The sequence below is a fragment of the Malania oleifera genome, chromosome 9 (genome assembly GCF_029873635.1).
Source record: "Malania oleifera isolate guangnan ecotype guangnan chromosome 9, ASM2987363v1, whole genome shotgun sequence".
NCBI classification, from domain to species: domain Eukaryota; kingdom Viridiplantae; phylum Streptophyta; class Magnoliopsida; order Santalales; family Ximeniaceae; genus Malania; species Malania oleifera.
In genome coordinates this window covers 5,704,933-5,729,855 of record NC_080425.1, presented here as the reverse complement: position 1 = coordinate 5,729,855, position 24,923 = coordinate 5,704,933, and the positions used below count along the sequence as shown (strand labels likewise).

General features: G+C 35.9%; 1 protein-coding gene across 1 annotated transcript in view; it reads left to right on the top strand.

Moving 5' to 3' along the window:
* The window catches only part of LOC131164547 (regulator of nonsense transcripts 1 homolog), a 35,462-nt gene that overhangs the window by 1,495 nt on the left and 9,044 nt on the right, over positions 1-24,923 (top strand). The window contains exons 2-20 of the mRNA XM_058121822.1: positions 2,197-2,448; positions 2,540-2,710; positions 2,884-2,934; positions 3,192-3,284; positions 3,429-3,524; positions 3,711-3,761; positions 3,869-3,987; positions 5,991-6,099; positions 8,170-8,292; positions 8,379-8,450; positions 10,650-10,721; positions 10,813-10,879; positions 12,996-13,138; positions 13,211-13,282; positions 13,465-13,593; positions 21,670-21,825; positions 22,112-22,225; positions 22,320-22,418; positions 22,499-22,576. Coding sequence (XP_057977805.1) covers positions 2,197-2,448; positions 2,540-2,710; positions 2,884-2,934; positions 3,192-3,284; positions 3,429-3,524; positions 3,711-3,761; positions 3,869-3,987; positions 5,991-6,099; positions 8,170-8,292; positions 8,379-8,450; positions 10,650-10,721; positions 10,813-10,879; positions 12,996-13,138; positions 13,211-13,282; positions 13,465-13,593; positions 21,670-21,825; positions 22,112-22,225; positions 22,320-22,418; positions 22,499-22,576 — 2,067 coding nt within the window. The remainder of the gene's footprint in view (positions 1-2,196; positions 2,449-2,539; positions 2,711-2,883; positions 2,935-3,191; positions 3,285-3,428; positions 3,525-3,710; positions 3,762-3,868; positions 3,988-5,990; positions 6,100-8,169; positions 8,293-8,378; positions 8,451-10,649; positions 10,722-10,812; positions 10,880-12,995; positions 13,139-13,210; positions 13,283-13,464; positions 13,594-21,669; positions 21,826-22,111; positions 22,226-22,319; positions 22,419-22,498; positions 22,577-24,923) is intronic.

Here is a 24,923-nt window from a genome sequence, read left to right as displayed (position 1 = left end):
CCTTCTGTAATTGTTTTGGTCTTTGTTCATTTTTCTATGTGGATATCTTGTCCTCAGACTTCTTTATACTTTTTTATGATTATTAATAGGATTTTTCTCATATCCAAAAAAGAAGAAAAGCAATTCAGCTGGAATATAGGATAAAAAGGATGCGAATGAAAAATTTGAGGAAGGAATGAAATTATAGAGAATGTAGATGTTAATTTAAATTACGAGTATCATGAGTCTTGACAAATGGAGTATTTAATTTTTAGTATGTCGATCCCCCCACCCCCGGGTGGTGGGAACCCTCACCTAGTCTTCTACTCAACTAATTTTCGTGTTAGATTCATTTTTATTCTTTCCATTGAAGCACAAAATTGCATTGCAACTAAAAACGTTGATGCTTATATGCATTAGTGAGCGACATATTTATAATTTTTAAGTTACTAAGAGTATATAGGTAGCATATAGAGGTCATTTGAGAAGATATGTAATCTCTGACCCAATATTGGGAAGTGCTTACAATAAACATACACAAGAAATTGATCAAATAACAAGAGCCATCGGTTTCTGGTTGTATTATTTCATAAACGAGTACATTAATAATTCATATATAAATTTTAGGTAAACATAGGGGGAGATCAACTGCTGATCAAGGGTATTGATTTGACCTTTCTGTGTACTTGTATGTGTATGCATATGCATAGCTTTGTTATCTACTAAAGAAATTGAAGCAATAAAATTAGGAGAAAATGTGATCGTCTATAGATACTTGGCTGTCCTAAATTTAATGGATGATAAAGCTATACAAATTAATACTAAGTAGATCAAGCAAAGCTGCAAATCAAGCATGGTTTATAAGTTATAATTGGGTTAAGCTTCTAGGATGTGGCTGTGTAAGCTTAAGGTGTTCAATTTCTTTTCCTTTTGGTGATTCCTTTTCCCTTATCTTTCTTATCTCTTTTAATAAAAATATTCTTTGTTCTTAATTCAAGAAGAAAACTTGGGGTGTTCAGAGTTGTCCCTAATTTTCCTGGTATGCTAATTTTTTGGTATGGAAGTTTTGTGGGAGGAAGCAAGGTTGGAGTAATCTTTCATTTATATGTCATTTGACAAGGTTGGGGACATATGATGAAATTTGAAGGACTTTGGGTTCTGAAAAATTCAAGCTCCTTTGAATTTTTGTACTGGATATCTTGTATGTGAAAATTCTTAGAAAATGAATGTCATTTGGGAAACATACATGAGCTTATTTTTGTGAGCTTGTATCTTGCATTACTAATTATAGAGGTATTACCAGTGTACAGTTGCTGGAAGTGCATCAATTTTTTTCCTGAATAATGGTCTTTATGTTGGAGTTGGCGAAACTGTGAGCTAGTTTTATGCCCACTTGAGTTTGACAAAACCGAATTGATAAAGTTCAGTTGATACAATTGGAGTAGTATTCTGAGGTTGCTAACTTATTTATTAGTCACAACTGTAGAATTGCCATTTCATATTTTAGTGCCTGTGCAATCCTGGGGCCAGGATGGGTAGCATTTAGCAACCGTCGCCCCTTATAAAAAAATTGAGGTTGTAGAATGATTACTCCATTAAAGAAGATTTAATGGGATTGGGCTCAAAGGAGCTCTTCTCTTGATTGAGGCTGATGACAATTTCTTTCTTTTGTTGTGGATATCAGTGTTTAGATCATTGGTTGGAAAATATTTTCTTGGGAAGAGTGCTGATTTTGGGTAGGCATTATAATTGTAATTTTAAAAGATTTTGTTTGATATTGCTTTCAAATTTTGTGTGTTTAAATGCTTTAGGCTTTATCATTTCAGAATAGGTGACTTAAGTTTTCTGCTAATGCTTGTAACATCGGACCATTTATTTTGGTGTTTGTATATCCATTATGTATTGTTCATCAAATATACATTATTTGTTATTTTATTGCATTATTTTAGTGCCCTTTAGCAATTTTCTATTTTCATGTAAAGATTAATTGGTGTTTAGATATAGCTGGTTTTTTAATGTTAGTTTGATGAGAAGTGGTCTCGCTTCCTTCACTTCCCTTTCTCCCACGCTATTATTTTTTTTCTTTCACTGGATACCATTCTAGTAGTCCTTCCTATGATGGGAGAAAGGAGATTTCATTTTGCTCAAATCTCTCTCTCTCCCTCTCTCTCTCTCTCTCTCTCTTATAAGATTAATGTCTTCTTGTTTTATTTTTAGGTTCGAGCAAAGCATAAGGAAGTTTGTCTTCATAAAGACAGTCCTTTGGGAGAAACAATTCTTGAATGCTACAATTGTGGGTGCCGAAATGTTTTCCTTCTTGGATTTATCTCTGCAAAGACGGAGAGTGTTGTTGTTCTTCTTTGCAGGGAACCTTGCTTGAGTGTTAATGCATTGAAGGACATGAATTGGGACCTGAGTCAGTGGTGTCCCCTTATTGATGATAGATGTTTTCTGCAGTGGCTTGTTAAGGTTAGTATCGTCTGTTCATTCTGCTTCATGTCTCTTTTTTTGGGAAGTTATCTATCCCTTCTTGAATTTACTAGTTGGTTTCTGTTTGCAGGTCCCATCTGAACAGGAGCAGTTACGGGCACGCCAGATCAGCGCTCAACAAATAAACAAGGTAGAGGAACTTTGGAAAACAAATCCTGATGCTTCGCTAGAAGATCTTGAGAAACCTGGTGTTGATGATGAGCCTCAACCTGTAGCCTTGAAATATGAAGATGCCTATCAGGTGCTTGTGTTCGTAATTAAAATTCCTAATTATTAAATATATTATCGCTTTTTTTGTAGCCAGTTATCAAGAATATGTTTGTTTTATAGCATGAGTAGGTTGGTAGAGAGTTGCATTTTTATTTTAAAAATATTGTGGCCATTTAATAATATTGGTTTTATTTCCTGTTGCAGTATCAAAATGTATTTGCACCGCTTATCAAGCTTGAAGCTGACTATGATAAAGTATGCATTGTCGTAACTTTATTTTTGGACTTTTTAAGCCATTCCATTTCTTTGTTCTTGCCCCTCCTTTTGCTATTTAAGAATGTTAAAGAAGAATTTAGCTTGTGCTGCTCTGATAGTTTGATGTTCTATCCTTTGTCATTTTCAGGGAATAACATATAACTTATGCAAGTTTAGTTTTGTTTTGTGTTTTTTTTTTCCTTTTAAATTTTCTGTTATATTTTTTTGGCATCTTATTGTTTTAATTCTTGTTTTAGATGATGAAAGAATCTCAAAGCAAAGACAATGTGACGATACGTTGGGATATTGGTCTTAACAAGAAACGCATAGCATATTTTGTTTTTCCCAAGGTGCTTTATGTTCTTGCCCTTCTGTTTGCTTCAACTGTGTCATTTTCTAATTTCAGGACTATAGTACTACTCTTGTTGTGTCCCAACTTTGTTTTTTGTTTGTATTTTTTTCTATTTAAATTTAATTTTAATTTTTTACTTCAGGAAGATAATGAGCTACGTCTTGTACCTGGCGATGAGTTGCGTTTACGTTACTCTGGAGATGCTGCTCATCCAGCATGGCAATCAGTGGGGCATGTGGTACTTGTCATGATCTGTACATTTAATTGTCCTTTGGCTGTAGAGTTTAATTTTTTTCCCTAATGGTTACAGCAGTTGAATTTAATGATGTTCTTGGATTATTTTGTCTGCAAGGATTTTTTTGTTTTTGTGAAATTTTCAACCGCATACTGTGGATGGTATTACATTTTAAATTTTGTTTTTCAGATCAAACTCACTGCACAAGAGGAGGTTGCACTTGAGCTTCGTGCCAGTCAGGTAATCTTTCTTGAAGTGCCCCTGCCTTGTCTCTATTTATTTTCCAGGGGAAGGGTTCTAGTCTTTGCAATTTTCATCACTTATATCAATTGCTAATATCTCTCCAGGGAGTCCCTGTTGATGTAAACCATGGTTTCAGTGTTGATTTTGTATGGAAGAGTACCAGTTTTGATCGGATGCAAGGGGCAATGAAAACTTTTGCCGTGGATGAAACAAGTGTCAGTGGGTGAGTTTGCAGCCAGCTTCTTACTTCTACTTTTTTAGATGTGTTGCTTGTGGTATTGTGAAGTATTGGTGAGGAAAATTTGAAATCAGAAAAATAGTTTTTCATATTGACATTCTGTTGAATTTTATAATTGACTGGGTTTAATTAAAGTTGAAACTGTTTGAAGTTATGGGGTTGATACTATCTGTAGTTGTGGCCTTACTTTTGATGTTGTAGCCTCTTGTTTTAGGATGTTAAGCGCACTGGAGTTTGTTTGCTTTATCTTTGTTGCATATATTAATGGCAAAAAATGCACTTGATTTTGTTATTATTTTGTTGGTTGCATTACAATTGGCATTTGAGGTTAAGTTTTGTGAACTCATGCTTAGGGAGTAGGGGCCATTTTTTAATCTATTTTATGAAGCCATGGTGTTAAAATGCATATAAAAAAAATGTAACACATACTGCACAAGGCTCCCATGCTGTTGGGGGTCTGGGAAGGAAAGATGTATGCAGTCTTATCTCCATGCTTGAGGAGATTTTTAGGTGATTTGAACTTCTGACCTTTATGTACGCGCTAAGTTGAGGCTTACCTTCCTGTATGAAACCATGGTGTTGGACTAACCCAGAATTTGAATTTTTTTTCAGATGTACTCCATTTTGAAATTTTTTATTGGACCTACATTTTCAAAGGATACTTTGCTTTTCTTTGTGTGAAAGCGTTCTGTATGTTTTCATGTTTTTCAACTTCCATCCAAATCCACCGTGGGACATAAGGTATCATGTATATGCATGTGTGCGTGATTTGTGGGCATGCATGACCTCTAATACAACTATTCCAAGCTTGATTACACATGTGTTGAATGTAGTAGTAGTAAGTTTACTTAATATAGTCTCCTAGGTTCTTTTTATATGTTTAGCTAGTCATTCATTTGCTAATTTATTGTTTCTAGGCCAATAATCTCATAATTGAGGGCTCTGTTGTCTAGTTGGTAGAAATGCCTTTAGAATCTAAGGTTTCTTTGTTTTGTTACTTATCTGAACGCAAAAAGAAATAGTGAACAATAATTATGTTGGGTGTCACGAGCCAAGCTTGTTTGGGGCATTATGCTTGCCTTTTACTGCTTGTCTCATGTGCATGGGATGGGTTACCATCTTGTATATACTAGTGTAGGCTTATTTCTGAAGGGTATTTCTGTCCTATACTCCTTTTGCAAAAATGGGAGTATGACTTTTCAGACTATTTGATGTTTCCTAGTGCTAGAGCTAGATTTGCATGTAAAGCTCTTTAGGCGTGGGTGAGTGTTCATCAATCTGTAAAATCCAATAGTCATTGTAATCGTGTTTGGCCTACTTGCCTCCCTCGCTAGACACACATGGTTAATAGAGGTGTTGCTTTAATGACTTGCGTTGCTTCAATGTTTACCGCTTACTTGCCATTTCTTTCATGAATTGCTTATTGGTTTCGCTTACATTTCATTCAACTGCTAAGAATGTGTTTTGTTGGTAAACCGTGGTAAACTTTTGGTTGGCTAGTTAAACAAGAGTGCTTTAGCTAGCGTCACATGACCCTTCACAAAGGTGCGAAATACTCGGCCCTTGTTAGTTGGTATCAAAGCCTAGTTAGTTGCTATGAATTCAGTTGCCTTCATTGTGAGATTGTGTTAAGTAGTGGTAAGAGACCATGCTGACCAAACCGTGATGAACTCTTGGCTGGCTTGTTAAACAAGAGTGCTGTAGCTAGCGCCACAATCCTTCACAAGGGTGTGAAATACTTGGCTCATGACAGGCTGGTATGAGTTGGGAATGGATTGAGTGTTGCTGATAGGCCCAGCCTTAGGCAGCCTCAAGAGTATTGAAATCTGACCCTGAGATGAGCTTAGCCTGCCCAGTTTTGTATAAAGTGGCTAGTGTTAGTGTCAGCTAAGAGACACTTCTTTTAAGTAGGTCATTGTTGGAGGTTTTTATGTTCTTTGATCTTGAATTTGCATTATGTATTTGTGAAAACTTTTCCATATTTACAGGTATATTTACCACCACTTGTTGGGTCATGAAGTTGAGGTTCAGATGGTTCGTAATACGCTACCTCGCCGTTTTGGTGCACCTGGTCTCCCAGAGCTTAATGCATCTCAAGTATGTCATCTTTACTAAATTAATCCATTTCAGTGTACTGTTTTGTGGGTTTTGTGACATTTTGATCATCTTGGATGGGTTTTCTATGTCAAAAAGTTGCAGTTGTGCAATTTGTTTGAGGTGTTGGAGATTCATAAGAATTTTGGTTTATTGTTTCAGTTATGCTAGAATGTTGAAAACTGTCTCCTTAATAAGAGAGACGGATTTATATATACAGTAATTTCTGGAATTTGGGGGTGATTTATGTGCAAGTATGTGCATATTATATCAGATTTTCATGTTTATATTGCTCGTGTTACATATACTGATATAGGCATGTGCATATATGTCTTGAAATTGTTTCATATAGAGGTAGTCAATGTAGAATAGTTCGGGGATCTTGGTTTGATGGCAGGTGATTTATCTGATTGGGAATGATGCTGATTTCCCAAAATTAATTGTTAATAGCTGTGTTTTGAAAGGCTTTTTTGAGGCGCGCCTTGGGACAAGAAATGCCTCAAGGCGTTTGTGTAAAGGCGTAAATCCAATAAAGCGTACACCTCAGCCAAAAAATCACACGCCTCATCCAAAAAAACACGGTGTTTTATGTTTCATATGCAAGGCTGCCTTTCGGTATTCGTAATTCCAGTACCCAAAACACACTGAAGCCCTATCCTCCCTCACTCTCTCCCATGAAGCTTCTTCTCCTCTGTTCTGTCACCGAAGCCTGACGAAGCGTTCGCTCTCTCTTCGAAGCCTGGACGAAGCTCGACGAAGCCTCTGCTCTCTCTCGAAGCCTCTGCTCTCTCTTTTGAAGACTTGACAAAGCTCGGTGAAGCCTCTGCTCTCTCTTACGCATCCACGAAGCCTCTGCTCGAAGCTCGAAGCCTCTGCTCTCTTTTACACCTTGACGAAGCCTCTGCTCTCTCTCTCTCTCTCTCTCTCTCTCCGACGGGTCTGACTATATTATTTTTACAATCAACAAGAGTTGACTAAATGAATATAAAAAATTATTCTCATTTTCTCATGAAAGTTGGGTTCAAGGCTGGAGAAGTTTCAGGCGTCTCCAAAAAGCCCCTTAACAGGCTGGAGAAATTTGTAATTTGGCTTTTTCTATTCTGTTTGAAAACTTATGACTTATTTTTAATACTTGAGAATTATATATATATATATATATTTTTCCATTATTCTAATATTTCTCATTTTTAATTATTTTAAAAAATACAATCCCAAATGCGTACGCCTCACCTCGCGGAGGGTAAAACGCCTTGCCTTATGCCTTCACCTTTTAAAACACTGGTTAATAGAAGTTAAAAATTGTCTAGATTTACAGGTTCTTGGCTTTAAAGCATTTTATTAGTACTGCATACTTTATAGAAAGGAGGATTGAAGTGTGTAATTTGGTTTAAAGAGTGAAGGAATCATGTTTTGTTGTTTGAAATGGTGTGCGATATAAATGGACTGATCATTTAGTACTGATCTCATGTTCATTTATTGGCTGCTATGTATGTTGGCGAAGGCCTATGAAGCATTCGATGATCAGCCTCAAATGCTTTGCACTTAAGAAGCTGTTAGCTACTGTCTCTGATTTCTTTGTTGTTAATACAAAACTGTTTTTTTATCCCCATTTATTTGCTTTTTTGCTCTTTCTCACAACATATGTTATAAAATGGCTGTACTAATCCAAAATGTTTGAGAAGGATCAAACAAACCATCAGCATTGAAGTTTTTGGACCCCAATGATCCCTCTTAAATGTTTGAGAAGGACCAAACAAACAATCAGTATCAATGTTTGGACCATTGCTCCATGGTCCCTCTTTTTTCAACTCTATAATGGAATTTTTTCCAGCTTTGTTCGTAATTCAGTGCACATGCTGCTTTCTTTGGTATAATTTAATATATTTAGTTTTTTTTTTCCAATTGCATATTTACTGTCTCTGTGAGGTCATGTGCGTTCTCTCAATTATCCTGTATATTGAATGTATTTCTCAAATTAGTTTTCAACCTTTTCATTTTTGAAGTGTACATCTAATATCTATATTGTTTTTTCAAAATGCCACTTTTGTTGCACTTACGGTCATTTATTGATAGGTTTTTGCCGTAAAGAGTGTCCTTCAAAAACCAATAAGTTTGATTCAGGGTCCACCTGGAACTGGAAAAACCGTCACATCTGCTGCAATTGTATATCACATGGCCAAACAAGGTCAAGGGCAGGTAAACTTGCTCATACATACCCTAATCATGCATATGTTTGATTATAATGACACTTAATGGTGTTTTGATATTTTCTCACTTGCCAGGTTTTGGTTTGTGCTCCAAGTAATGTGGCTGTTGACCAACTAGCTGAAAAGATAAGTGCCACAGGATTGAAGGTAAATACATTTTTTTTGTCAATGTTTAAAGCTTTTTGTGCAGCTATACCAATTTGTATTTGTTTAGTCTTCAGGTGGTAATGTTCACCCCTTTCATTGTATTGTTTATTGCCATTTATGAACATGGCAGTGGTGTGGCTACTTGAATTATTACTTCTTAATTTGGACACGCCCATGCATCTGCTTCATTATCACTGCACACTGACTGTTCAATTCTGGAATTGTTATAGGTTGATTCATCTGTGTATTTGTGTCATTGATTGTTTAGTTTGATCTTCTAAATAAATATCTGGTTTTTTTTTTTTTTAATAAATACAAATATCATGTATAGGGAGAGTTGTTTGTAATTTAGAATGTTTCTTTTTGTTTCTTAAAGAGAAACATTGGTTTCTGCTATTGCATTGCATCATGGGAAAAAGATATAATTTTTGTTAAGATATGTTTCTTCAATTGGTCACATGGAATAATTTTCTATTATTTTACAGTATGATATAATGGTCCTGAAGATGGTGTAATATCTTTTCCTGATTCAATTTTTCCTAGTTGACTAGAAAAATACCAAAGCTTTCTTCTTAAATTGCTTTTGATCTAAAGAATGCTGTCTTGTTTCCATAGGACTAAGTGTAACCATTTTTTTAATGGACCTTGTTAGAAGGGTGTATTGATTGCGGGAATTTTGTGCAGCCATCCTCATATTTTTTAATCTACTTGTTGTTGAGTTTTTTTGGAGATTTATTTCAATTTTTACTTTATTTGGATGTTTCTAAATAACAATATTTTTTTTTTGGTGGATTTATCTTGAACATATTAATTGTGAACCATAAATTGCCACTAATTGGTTATTAATGGAAATGCAACTTTATGAATGATGTAGCATGTACTGTGAGGAGTAATATGTTGCTAGGCAACTGGCTAACCCATGCTGTAGGATTTGTTTCGAAGCTTGTAGTTTGTCACCTCTCATGTACAGCTACTATTATTTCTATATGTGCAGTTCATTAGTTATTTTGTTATCCATTAGATGATATTTTAAAAAGCATGCTGGTTCCCTAGCTTAGAATCTGTATTACTACTGCACAGCATTTTAAAAGGCGTTATTAAGGTGCGCCTCAATGCTTTTTCTACCCAAAACGCACCAAGGCACAATTATAAAGGCAAAAATCCCCAAAGGCACGTGCCTTCTTGCGCTGGGCGTATGCTTCGACCCAAAAAAGACGAGATGCGTATGCATTATAGATTGTGTACAGAATGTAAATTAGGGTTCTTGCTCATTTGTTCATTGAGATTCTTCAAATCATGAAGCATTGTTAAGGAACAATCCTCTCTCATGACCTTCGACAGCATTTCAGATGATCAATTGACTCCAAATCTTCCTACTCTTGCAACTTTATCTTCTTGGGTGCTCTCTCTCCATGTCAAGGACCTGACAGATCCTCAACACTTAAAAGTACTTCAGACCTCCAAATCTCCAGTGTCTTCTCTCATCTTTGTGACCTCTATTTCATTCCATGAGTTGCAATGACTGTTGAACGACCTATCTTCCACTGCATGACCTCTCTCCCATTGCATTTGGAGATTGTACGGCAGAAAGAGATCACGGGGTCTAAGAAGCAAGCAAGGAGGGAGAGAGAGAGAGAGAGAGAGAGAGGCCGAGAGACGAGTGTCAAGAGAGACTAAAGACTGGAGAGATGTGGGATTGGGATCTGCTGTGGAGTTTATATGTGTATATATGTTAGGGACACGTGGCTCTTTTTAACCAAGAAAAGCACACATATGCTGAGATCTGAACTTGAAGTTCTGACTTTAGCTCCACTGAAATTATTTAGGGTTTAAAACTATATAATAAATTTTATTTTAATAAAATTTAATATTAAAAGTTTTTTTATGCATATTTTTAATAAAAAATTTAATTTCCAAAAGGCTTATGTTTCAACGCCTTGAGGCTTATGCCTCGCCTTATCATGAGTAAAATGCCTTGCCTTTTGCCTTTGCCTTTTAAAACACTGCTACTGCATTTTGAGAGCATTCCTTTGTTACATTGTTGTATTAACTTGGCTGTATGCTGTAATATAAATGTTCTTGGAAATTGTAACATAGGGCACACCCCCCCTCTCTCAATTATTAAGATAAATTTTCCCTTGCTTTCGTTTAGCTGAATTTTTTGGGTTAATTGATCATATAAACATTTTATTACTTCAGGTTGTCAGGCTCTGTGCAAAATCCAGGGAAGCAGTTAGTTCTCCTGTGGAGCATTTGACTCTTCACTATCAGGTTTATTGATATATAATATCTTTTGAGTGTTTCTGTTGTGTATTTGTTTTTTGTTTGTTGCATCATGTATCTCAGTAACAATGTATCGCAGGTTCGACACCTTGACACATCTGAAAAGAGCGAACTTCATAAGTTGCAGCAATTGAAAGATGAACAAGGTTAGTTTTAGTTTTATTTATTTATTTTTTAAACTGACTCTGTTACAACAATTGAAAGATAAACAAAAAATTAATTTTATTTATTTATTAAACTGACTTTACTGCTTATTCCTTTAGTGGATGAGATTCTTTTGGGGCTGTGATGAGGGTTCTTAAGTTAACATGTGTGGTGACACCAATCCTTGCCTAGATTTGGGATTAGAATAAAATTTTTTTTTTTGTTGTTATTGTTGTTGCTACTTGTTATTGCTACTAATTTTTGGGTGGGGGTTTGACAACAATTGAAAATGAACAACTTATTTTTATTTATTTATTTACTTATTTTAAACTGACTTCACTGCTTATCCCTTTAGTGGATGAGATTCTTTTGGGGCTGTGATCAGGGTCCTTAAGTTTACATGTGTGGTGACACCGATCCCTGCCTAGCTTTGGGATTAGAATCTTTTTTTTTTTTTTTGGTTTTTTGTTTTTTTGTTGTTGTTGTTGTTGTTACTACTTGTTATTATTACTAATTTTTGGGTGGGGGTTTGCTCTTATGAAAAGGGGTTAACTCCGAAAGATGTGAATTTGGGGAATAGTAATGCTTAATTTGTTTGTCAGGAAATGTTTTCTTTATTGTACTTGATGAAAACTCTCTGGACATTAATATATTACTACTGAGTGGTGTAAGATTTTGTGTTCTGATTTAGTGTTATGGATGTGTAACTAGTACATAATTTGTAATTTATATGAATTAGGAATTGAATAAAGATGATGTTTCAAATAATATACTGAATGCAATGATTGCTACTTTGATTTGAAATCATATGTGAGGTGTTATGGTGGGGATGGAGTTTTGTGGCTACAAGGCCACAAGCTTAGTGGCTTGGTGTATGCTGTGGATGCCTCATTGCAGCTAGAGCTAAAGAGTTTTTTTTTTTCAACAGTTTAAGGCTTTGGATTATTTTGCCTATTGGTTTTGCAAATAGTGAGGATTTGTTTGCAGATTGCAAAGGTGGGGAACATATTAAGATACAAAATTTGAATTGCTTGAAATGATTTTTTTTATTCTCTTTCTCCCTTTTTTTTGCAAATATAGTCATTAGGGTTAAGAAACAACATGTACAAAAAATAAAAGTTGCTGAGATGTGAATGCTAAGGTGGATGAGTGGTTTAACATTAAAATATAAAGTAAGAAATGAGCATATACACAATAATTTAGGCATAGCACTGGTTATAAACAAAATAAGGGAGGGGCGGCTTAGATGGTTTTGGGCACATTTGAAATGCAGGCCTAGTAGAGCACGTGTGAGGAGAAGCGAGTTAGTTATTGTTTCTGGCATGAAAAGGGGTAAGGGTGGTCTAAAATAATTTGGAATGAGGTAGTTAGGAAAGATTTAACAGCCCTTAATCTAATAGAGGAAAATGCTCTTGATTGGGGGAATTGGTGGATGTTTTCTATCCCTCTTATTATTTAATTGTTATATTGTTGCATACTTTGTGGTCTGTTTAACTAATTCTTTGCAATCAACAGTCGGAAGTTAAGGCTCGTTTTTGCACATTTAGTTCCCCTGTGGCTTGGGAAGATTGTTATTTCTTGGCGGTGTTACTTTTGAACAATGTTGGTGATAATCTGTTGTAAACATGTACTGTTGCAATAGTTGCAGAATTTAGATCGATTGAAATGTTCTTTTGTTCTCATACCTCAAGTAAACTGCTTTTATAAATAAGAAATTCATTTACCAACCCACTTCGAGAATAAAATTCTATACTGAGATGCTTTATTTGGTAAAGTTGTAGGTAATTTTCACTATAAATGAGAATTAAAGAATATCATTTTCTCTTAGAATATGTTATACATTTTTAATGGAATAAATTACTTAAATGGTAATAAATTATTTTTATCTTTGCTAGTAATTATACATGGAAACGTGTCCTTTTTCTGTCTGTAGTTAGCAAAGCAGGCTTCTTTTCACCCCAAAATGTCATTGCACCTATCATCCACTTTGATGCTTGGCATCTCTTTATATTGAGGGATGCAGATATTCATTTTGAGTACTTAATTTTTTTTTTCCTTTTACATCTATGTTTATGTGATACTCATTCTTTGTTTCTTTTCTTATATGAATTGCTACAGGAGAATTATCCAGCAGTGATGAGAAGAAATACAAAGCTCTGAAGCGAGCGACAGAGAGGGAAATTTCCCAGAGCGCTGATGTAATTTGTTGTACATGTGTTGGTGCTGGAGATCCTAGATTGGCAAATTTTAGATTCCGCCAGGTAAATTATTTGAAAGTGAATCCAGAGGTCATCCAACCTTTGAATCTTTACCTCTTCCTTCTTGCCTTTCAGGTACTTATTGATGAATCTACTCAAGCAACTGAGCCTGAATGTCTCATTCCTCTGGTTCTTGGAGTGAAGCAGGTAATTAGTTATTACATTTTGTGCATCCTAGCTCAATGAAACATCAATTTGGCTGTTGTGTCCAACATGCTTTGGTTTGCACAGTTTCAACCCAAGTATCCAACCAATATGCAACCATAGTTTCTCACATTGATATAACATGCTTTGTGTAGTTGCCTTCTAACAAGAAACTTTTATATTAGGTTGTTCTTGTTGGTGACCATTGCCAGCTTGGTCCCGTCATTATGTGCAAGAAGGCTGCTCGGGCCGGGTTGGCTCAGTCTCTCTTTGAACGCCTTGTGCTGCTTGGTGTGAAGCCAATACGATTACAGGTGATGGTCCACTTAGTGCTTGAAAGATTATCCTATATACTTCTGCACATGTACGTTACTCCATTTGGCAGGATTATTGTTGTCTGCTAAGAGATATAGCTGTTGGAATTTATCCATGGAATTCTCTTACTGCAGATCTATTTATTGAGAGATATGGCTGTTGAATGTTTATTTATGCAATTCTTCTACTGTAAATATTATTAAACTATTTGTTTAGTCATTTCTCTCGTATGAGGACGATGGAGATTAGACGAGTTAAATAGCTTTTTCATAATTTTATTGTATAGCATCTACCATTTCATTTGATATGATGTTTATGTGACTTCTGATAGGCCATGTTTTAAGCCTTCCTTTTAAATCCTTTGAAAATTTTTTGCTAGAGTTTTCTCTGTTCATATGAGCCTAGGAAGTTTCTGTGTGTCATACTTGTCACAGTTGGTTTTCTTGGCACAACTATATTAATTTTTGAAGTATTTTTTTATTTATTTTGCGCTGCATTGTCTCTGCTTCACATGCTGTTCAAGATTTTGACATTTAATCCATGTTTCTTGGGAAGTGCACTGAATGAGTTATGCATCAAGATTCCAAACAATATGGCAATTGATGGCGACAGTATATCATTATTCATTACTATGATATTTTATGAATTAGATTCATAGTGTGGTGCCTTACTGTTCTGGACTTGAGCACTCTGAGAATGACTTGAAATAAAGCAAAGCTGATGAATTATTTTTTGCAGCACACAATTTACTCCGCAACAGTTTCATTTTGTTTAGATGGTTTGATTACGAATTTTTATCGGCTGCAACAATTTCATATGAAATTTACTCTTTAATGTGTTTCCTCTTTGGCTTCTTTTTTAGCTTATGATTTTTGTGATCCACCTTCCGTATGTAACTAATTGATTTTGTTTGGTTGAGTCTTATACAACCAACAACCATCAGGCAAAAAATTTCAAGGGCTTGTAACATTTGGTAGCTATTAGTTAGATTTATTCTGCTTTTTCCTGGTTGTGTCAAGTCAAGTGTTCTCAAAACTGGAGTAAAGTGGCCAGAGGACCAGGAACTGGACCAGCCTTCGGTTGTGTTGAACTAAAAATACGTACTTGCTAAAGAGCATCAAAACCTGTTTAAACAGGTGAAAACCGTAAAAAATTGAACCGGTTTAAAAATAATGTTTTCTACATTAAAAAAAATATTAATTTCATTAAAAATATACTTAAAACGCATGATGTATTATTTAAATATTTTTTGTTATTAAACATAATATAGGAAATTTGTTTATTCTATTTTACATTAATTTTATAAAAATAATATATTTGGTTGGGCATTCTAACCTTTTCACTTTTTTCCTCATTTGTATTATCTCTCTTTAGTGCATAATGGTGTCATTTCTTCTTTTTTGACCTTGAATATGTGAAGTGTCTCCTGGGATTTCCATTTTCGTAGGTCTTTTGATAATGGGAGGTGAAGGAGCTCTCTTCTTTGTTTTTTGTTGTTGGAGGGTTATTTTCCTTTCAAAAAAGGGGGGGAGGGGAATATTTGGTATTGGGCTTTAGATTTTTTAGGCATTTATTCTTGTAATTTTTTTAGCATTTGATTGTGCCGACATGTCCTTCATGCTTCATGATACCATTTGGAGGGCTGAAGAGCCCTCAAGAGGCTTTTAGTTGGTTGGTTGTTCTTAACACAGTTAACATCAACAATCTATTATAGAGTAGGAGGCCTTCGAAGGCCTTATCTCTGGATGCGTGTCCATTATATTTTAACAGTTCTGAATCTGCCTTTCATCTTCTGCATTGTTCTTTTTCTTTGAGGGTTTGGAATAAGTTGTTTTGTTTGCTTGGAGAGGATTACATCTATCTGGAATTAATGGAGGATTTGTTGGCTATTTCATATATAGGTTTTGATATTAGAAGAGATTGCTGGCTCTGTGGAGGATTTTTCCAAGTTGTGTGGGGTGTTTGGTTGGAACGGGATTGATGTAGGATGGGAGAGGGTGGCCTATGTCCTACGGTTCAACCCTTACAAGCATATACATTCGAAACACTTTTAATTTAGAATTAGATTAACAAACATAAACACAATAAATCAGAGGACATTTCACATGTTGGGAAATTTTGAAAAGGTGTATGATGCTGTTCAGAGATAAGTCCCAAGAGTTCTTTCACAAAGGAATCAAGTTAAATGCGGAAAAGATGATATTTCAATATTTTAAGAATGAAAGTTCTATGTTTAGCACAACAATATTTCCATAATTGATTTTAAAACTAGCAAGTAATAATATTGCAATCATTGGATTCAAATGCTATTCAAGTTTTGGAATTCAGAATTTCAGGCAAAGGGTTTATCAAATATGAAAGTGCAGAATTTGAAACTAAGGTTTAGTAATAGCAGGGGCTGTAAGATATAACAGGGGTTCAAACAGAAACTGTAGTTACCACGAGAATCTATGGATGCTTCATGTTGTTCAACACAAGTCTTAGACCACGCCAGAAAATTCCTTGGAACGAGCGTTGAAATGTAATGATGGAAGTGGAACTGCTGTAAGTATGTAATGATCGAAATGAATGCTGAATTTATCAATCAAAATGATGGTTGACTTGACGATATTCTACACACGATAGAACTCTCCTCAAGTCCTTTGTGCAAACTTTGAAATGTAATATGTATGCTGCAATGGAATGGTAGATTGTTGGTCTTGGGGGTAACTTGGTGATGGCCGTGTGGGTGATGGAGGGAAGTCGTAAGGTGGGATAGGGATGGAGTCGCTGGATAGAATAGTGGTCTCTCACTACTTGATCTCCGAGGAGAACGACATAACCTCTCACTACACAATCACAAGGATTGGGCAAAGCTTAACAAGCTTCACAAAGGAGAAACCTTGTTAATTCAATAACTATACTTTTCTCTCTAGATAGTTCTTACAATGAAGGGGTATATATATAGCTAGCATGGGGGGACAAAGCATTAACAAGCTTAGCTAGCATGGGGGGACAAAGACATTAAACAACTAACAATTCCCACACAAGCATGGGAGACACAAATAATAAGGACACCAACTTACTAGACACATTAATTACTCTTACAAGTTACTAACAAAATAAATGCTCCAACTTTCTAGACATAATAAATACTAACACAACTTACAACACACACAACTTACGAAGACATGCACATGCAAACAAGCAAGTTGTCTTGCAAGATTATAGATTAAATATAAAACAAAAATCAAAGGGAGGCCCAATTCCATGTGGGGCTCAATGGAGCTGTGTGGGGCCTAGATGGGTCTTGAACTTGGACTTGCTTCGTCATCTCTACTCAGGTATTTCTTACACTGAAAAGTCTTCAAAACAAGTCTTCAAATAATCCATTCAAAATCTACAAACAATTATGTACCGATGTGGACATTGGGAGGTCGTCCACAAGTCATCATGTCGGCAAAGGATATCGGGAGGCTGTCCAAGTGTCACAACATCTGAAAATGACATAGGTAGGGCATGCTGATCCCCATCATCTCTCCCGGACCCAAAAGAATTCTTCTCCGAAGAATAAGAGGTGAAGTACTAGGAGTAACATTTCGGGTTAAGATGAAGGAGGTCTTTCTTAAAATTCCAGCTCCTTTCAAGAAGTGGCTCACTTCTCCACTTGACCAAGTACTTCTGGTATGATCCTACTTGTGTGAACTTTGTCTTGTCATCGAAGAACATCAAGGTTCTTGGGCATGGGTAAGGGGAGGCAGCGACAATTTCGGTTTCTCAGGTTCAAGAGGAGTGGAAAATGGAGTGGGGTCACCTTTAGGGTTAGAATTTGAAGGTTCCACAAAAGAAAATGCTACAAGAAATGGGGTTAGATTATCAATATTAAAAACATTGCTTATGCTAAAATCAATAGGAATATTAAGCATGTAAGCATTAGAACCAGTTTTCTTTAAAATTTTGAAATGATCCATCTTGTTAGCATGTAACTTCCTCACCTTTCCTACAAGAATCTGCTTAGGATGAATAAAGACTATAACCATATCACCCTTTGAAAATTCTTTCAACATGCAATGTGTATCAGCACAAGATTTATGATGTTCAAAATTCAAATTAACCTTCATTCTTATTTCAGAGTGTAGATTGTGTATATGCTTTGCAAAAGCATTAGTCGGCTCACTCACTCTAAACTTAAGTGGTAGTGGAATAAGATCTATAGGCTTCCTAGGACTATATCCTGTGATAACCTGAAATGGGCTAAGGCATGCGGTCCCATTCACTACTTCAACTTGCCAATTGGTTTGCGGGAAATAAGCACTAGGACATTTAAGTTTGGTGCCTAAAATGGTCCTCAAGGCTTTCAAGAAGTAACCGATGAGCTGTACATCTTCTTTGGAAACAATGGTTTTGAGAAACCTATTTTTGATGACAATCTTGTTGGTTGCTCTATTATTGATGCATGTGCTCAAAGTGTTATCTTCCTTGGGATTAGGGAAAGTATGGTAAGCAAGTGGACCTAAATTCTTCTGAATAAAGTTATGTTCCTTCAATTCATTCACTTGTTGCAGCTCCTCATGTTCTATTGGGTTCACTCTATGATGTGATAAATGAGGAAGAGATGAATAAGGAACAAGGTCGGTGACATGTTGATTGTCTCTCATGGGAGATGACTCACTAGGTGGCTCAAAGATGACATCCTTAAACTTAGAAGGTAGGGATGATACTTCTAGGGGTGTTTCCTGCTTAGGAAGGGGAGTTTTAATCTCCTTAGTAACAACCACATTCACTTCTTGCATATCTTGACTTTCTTGCTTACACAACTTTTTACTTGTGATATTCAAGGATTGTCCACTGGTTTCTTTCTTTTCTTTCTTATTTTTCTCACCATCTTTCCTATCAAGTGCCAAGTTCTTGGTGGGACATTGTTTGGAAAAATGTCCTTGTTTATGGCACCTGAAGTACATGACACTGCCAGAAGTTTGGTCAGAGGATCTAGTCATGGGTGCTTTTCCTTTGTCCATAGGTTGTTGGATTGTGGAATTGCTCCATCGGGAGATAACTTGACTTGATTGCGCTGGTCGGGACTTGTCATAACTTTGTATCTTTCAAGAGTAAGACTCATTTGAAGAGGTTTCAAACCGTTTTCCCATGGGCCCTTAAGTCATTTGCTCAAAGTCATGAGCTAAATTATAGGTCCTTTCAAGGGATTCAATGTGATGGGGAAACAGTTTTCTCCTCAGTTCAGGCTTTAATCCTAGGCGGAATCGGGAGATCTGCTGACTAACGGTCTCATAGATACCACATCTTATAGACAACTCATCGAATTGACTCATGTATTCTGAAACAGTCATGTTACCTTGATGCAAGCTGTAAAGTCGATCTATAAGGTGCTCTCAATAACTAAGGGGTACATACTTCTCCCTTAACCTATCCTTCATTAGATCTTAATGCTCTCAATGGGTCTATTATCTAACCTTGCTTCCTGCCTCTCGACATTTATCCAATAGAGTTTGGCTTGCCTCGTTAACTTCATTTTTGTAAACTTAACCCGATGAGGGTTAATCATCTTACACCAATGAAAATAGGAATCCATCCCGATCAACCAATCTTGGAAGACTTTAGGATCCATTTGCCCATCATAGGTTGGGGCTTCTATCCTTATTACATCCTTGTAAGGAACGCGATGGCCCCTTCGGTAAGATCTCCTAACATGAAGGTCATCAATGTCATAGTCCTCATCATCCCAATGTTGGGCATAGGGCTCATAACGTGGGGGTCTCCTAGCAAAGTCATCTTGGTGATTCACTCGCCTTTGTGGAGGGAGGGGAGATCTTTCTCTAGAAGGCATAGGTGGCTCTCTCTCAACATCAATCCTACGACCTCGGTAAGGATTCCCAACTTGAGTAGACATCCTAGGGGTTGGGGAAGGATTTAGACACACTAGGGCAGCCCTTGGAATGGTGCCTAACCAAACTAAGTTCCAAATATCCAAAATTCAAAATATAGGTGGGCTGTTCTGGGCAAAATCCTGCGGTTGTTTCAGTCTGAAACTAAAATCCTGGGAGCTAAGGAGGTGAGACTTTGAGGGTTTAGCCCATTCTAACCTAGGCTCTGATACCAAGATGATGTAGGACGGGAGAGGGTTGCCTATGTCTTACGGTTCAACCCTCACAAGCACATACATTCGAAACACTTTAAATTAAGAATTAGATTAACAAACATAAACACAATAAATCAGAGGACATTTCACATGTTGGGAAATTTTGAAAAGGTTTATGATGCTGTTCAGAGATAAGTCCCAAGAGTTCTTTCACAAAGGAATTAAGTTAAATGCGGAAAAGAAGATATTTCAATATTTCAAGAATGAAAGTTCTATGTTTAGCACAACAATATTCCCAAAATTGATTTTAAAACTAGCAAGTAATAATATTGCAATCAATGGATTCAAATGTTATTCAAGTTTTGGAATTCAGAATTTCAGCAAAGGGTTTATCAAATATGAAAGTGCAGAATTTGAAACTAAGGTTTAGTAGTAGCAGGGGCTGTAAGATATAACAGGGGTTCAAACAGAAACTGAAGTTACCACGAGAATCTATGGATGCTTGACGTTGTTCAACACAAGTCTTAGACCACACCAGAAAATTCCTTGGAACAAGCGTTGAAATGTAATGATGGAAGTGGAACTGCTGTAAGTATGTAATGATCGAAATGAATGCTAAATTTATCAATCAAAATGATGGTTGACTTGCAATATTCTACACAAGATAGAACTCTCCTTAAGTCTTTTGTGCAAACTTTAAAATGTAATATGCATGCTGCAGTGGAATGGTGAATTGTTGGCCTTGTGGGGTAACTTGGTGATGGTCGTGTGGGTGATGGAGGGAAGTCGTAAAGCGGGATAGGGATGGAATCGCTGGATAGAATAGTGGTCTCTCACCACCTGATCTCCAAGTAGAACGACGTAACCTCTCACTACAAAATCACAAGGATTGGACAAAGTTCAACAAGCTTTACAAAGGAAAAACCTTTTTAATTCAATGAAGGGGTATATATATATAGCTAGCATGGGGGGACAAAGCATTAATAAGCTTAGCTAGCATGGGGGGACAGAGACATTAAACAGCTAACAATTCCCACACAAGCATGGGAGATACAAATAATAAAGACACCAACTTACTAGACATATTAATTACTCTAACAAGTTACTAACAAAATAAATGCTCAAACTTTCTAGACATAATAAATACTAACACAACTTACTAAGACATGCACATGCAAGTAAGCAAGTTGTCTTACAAGATTACAGATTAAATACAAAACAAAAGTCAAAGGAAGGCCCAATTCCATGTGGGGCTCAATGGAGCCGTGTGGGGCCCACATGGGTCTTGAACTCAAACTTGCTTTGTCATCTCTACTCTTGTATTTCTTACACTGAAAAATCTTCAAAACAAGTCTTCAAATAATCCATTCAAAATCTACAACAATTATGAATCGATGTGGACATCGGGAGGTTATCCACGAGTCATCATGTTGGCAAAGGAAATGTGGACATCGGTTGGCCGTCCACCTGTCACAACATCTGAAAATGACATAGGTAGGGCATGCTGATCCCCATAAGGGATGCACTTGTCTTCACTGGGAAGATGATGATGTGTTCTTTGCTTTGACAAGGGATTCATATTTTCACTTTCGTCTTTTGTAGGTGGTTGTTTTGAAGGGGTGTAATTCTGGATCTGTAGCAAGATTGGCAGGCTTTGTTATCTTATTTGTTGTTTTTTTCTTATGTTCTTGTATTCTTTTCTTCTTACTAGGATTTCTTTTCTCTGTTTTGTACATTATTTCTTACTTAATGTAATTTCTTATTTTATGTAAAAATAATAGATTGAAAACATAATTGCATATAGTTACAAAAGTGGCACATGATGTCCCTTGTTGAACCAAACTGGATTAACCAGTTGACCATTAAGATCAGATTGGTTCATTTAAAAACATTGGGTTGTTCCTGTAGATCTGTTTTGAGCCTCCACTGTTATTATGTATCAGTGAAACATTGTGCCATAATGCTGATAGCCTTATGTTTTGTGCTTTAAATTTTCCAGGTTCAGTACCGCATGCACCCATCCCTGTCAGAATTCCCTTCTAACAGCTTCTATGAAGGTACGCTGCAAAACGGAGTGACCATTAATGAAAGGCAATCGTCAGGCATTGATTTCCCATGGCCAGTGCCAAACCGCCCAATGTTCTTTTATGTCCAGGTATTTTAATTTCAAAACTGCCTATTGAATGTTGTGCATATGATATTGATCATTTTTCTGATCAGAAGAATTGGTCTAGTGCTTGTGAGTTTTAGCACATTAAAACTATGTGATTTCCCAAGTTTTTTCCTTTCTTTTTCTTTCCTCCCCTCCTTTTTTTGAATTTTAATTTTTTAGATTACCCTTTTTCTGGAAACACATTACATTAGTTGCTTTTGAAGTGCAATAAATTTTTTTGGAAACATGTTAGCAAGTTGCACCAGTTTTGTTTTTTCTATATTTGCAGATGGGACAAGAGGAGATCAGCGCCAGTGGAACATCCTATCTTAATAGAACAGAGGCTGCCAATGTTGAAAAAATTGTAACCACTTTCTTGCGGAGTGGTGTAGTTCCTAGTCAGGTACACTTTTCTTTCTTTTTTTTTTCTTGAATTGGATCTGTACTACTGAATCCTATATCATCCTTCATTGTTAATTCACTCAGCACTTGAACAGATAGGGGTGATTACTCCATATGAAGGACAGAGAGCATATATTGTGAATTATATGTCGAGAAATGGTGCTCTTAGACAGCAGCTTTACAAGGAAATTGAGGTAGCTTTCGTGTATAACATGCTATATTTGAAACCATTTGATTCATAATTGTCACTGTAACATGATGTTTGTTCTTATAGGTGGCTAGTGTAGATTCTTTCCAAGGGAGGGAAAAAGATTACATTATTTTGTCTTGCGTAAGGAGCAATGAACATCAGGTTGGTTGCTCTATTTTCTAAACTTTTCTTTTGCCCTGCCATTTAAGGGTTCAACATTTGGCTAGAGTGTGGAATGCAAATTTTGTGCACTTGACTGTCACATTTGTTTACTTGCGCAAAATGAAGTTTATTGAAAATGCAAATCATGAGAACTGTTTTGAAAGTTGGATACAAGATAATCAATTGATTGTCATCACACTTTACTGCATATTTTCTAGTGAAATAGCTCTCCCTTTTTAGTCTTCTTTCTCTTATGCTGGATTTGAATCAGAAATGTCTAGAGAGCATGGGTAACTGGTCCTCCTAATTATGTACACTTTAGTTAAGGTTAATTTTGATTTCATTAACATAACCTTTCAGCTGATAGGTGATGGACTCAGGATGTAGGCTTTTAAACAGCCATGTTGGGTTCATGGAATATCATCTAGAATTTATATGCATTTTATATTTTTAAAAAATCTAGATGGATTCCTTTTGTTTAGGAAGGTTTCTTATTCCACTTTTTGTATATTCTTTCTTATCTAATGAACTCATCATCTTTTGCTTTCAAAAACGAAAAAAAATCTAGATGGACAACTTGTTTTACATAATGCATCATCCATGGACCAACATCTATCGGTATCCTTTAAAGTGATGTCCTCCTCCCCCCCCCTCCACCAAATTTTTATGCCTTCCTGATAATATCAGCAGTAGGAAATTTTCTTGGTGTAGAACTTTGTATGGTGTTAATAAAAATCTTAAAACATTTTTAATACAGTAACTGCAACAATAAAAATTGGTAATAGGAGTAATTCTTGCAATTAAAATATTTTATTGCCATTGTTGTCGCTATCTTCCTTTTTTATCCTTCTTTTTCTTTGTCAACACCCCTTGATCTTGGAAATGAAACACTGACTGCACAGAGCTCCTAAAGCTTTATTGGGGGTTTGGGGTGAGCATGGTATGTGTAGCTTTATCTTCACATTTAGAGAAGCTGTTTTCATGATTTGCCCTATGACCTGATTTGAGTGTAACACTCTAGCTGTTGAATTACTATTAGTCTTGGAAATGCTCTTTTTAAAACTCTGTTACCAATTTTATGTTTTGAGCTTTGGTTAGGGAACAGTGTCATTAATTAAACATTAGGATAATCCAGTTGTTAATGGACTTCAAATTGTTTGAGCCAATAAGATATTTTTATGTAGGAAATTTGGATACTGAAAAAATGAGTGATTAGGAAAAAAATAGTAATGAATAACAAGGCAGTGTTTGAACCCCTTAGTGATGGAATATTTTTCAAAACAGTTTTTGACTTATAGTGAGTTCAAAAAATTTAAAGAATAACTCACTTTTATTAAGTTATGGTGAGTTTTCTTTGTGAGTCATGCTAAGTGAAGTCCATTGAGAGTAATTTTAGGGGAGAAGTCATGGTAATGTTAATATTTATAGTTCTTATTATGCCAAGTCAATGATTTGATCCAAGAACTGTACCTATAGACAAGTTCTGTTGACAATTTTAAGAAAGTTAAAACAATTTTACCACACCCAAATGATTTGTCTGTATATGCATCTCATAATTATCGAGCCAATCATATGAAAGAGGATTGTTAATTTGTGTTTATCAAATAGATTGTGAGGGAATTTCCAGTACATGCTGTATACATACGGGGGCAAAGCCGTGTCTATAACTTAAGAGGCCATTATGGGTGTATGATATACATCTGAGCACACTGTAATATGAGCTGTATTTTGAGTTTAAAATTGTGAAACACTGTAGCCCATTTTCTCACCTATTTGCAACAATAAAGCTTGTCCCTCATGTTATAGGGTTTTACTAACATAAACTAGCGTGTTAAAGTTACATATATTTAATTTTTGCTGATGCGACTATGGTGATCTTGCACACATGCACCAGTGTGCTCTTTTTCCTGTGACAACCACACAGTTTTCATGTGTACATGTCATTACAAATTTTGACTTTATAACAGTTACTTATTGCCAATTTTACTAGTTTCTTGAGCTTCATTGCTATTTCCCATTTTTTTTTTTATTGAAATGTTGAATAAAAAATGTTGTTCATGGATCAAATAATGTACCTATAAAAGGAAAATGGAAAAATTGCTATTTTTTGCCTCATGACATTTGAAGAGGCCTACAATTCAAATATTTTTGTTCATCGAATGTTTTTTCACTCTCAGCCCTTGGGGATCCTCGTCTCCTTTGTAATTAATATGCTATGTTCCACACACGCACACACACACACACACAAAAGAGAAGAAAACCCCACAAAAAAAAGAAAGAGAAGAATAGAGAAAAGCTACTTCACAGGACTATCTTTTGGATGTCGGAGTGGGGAGTAAGAATGGAT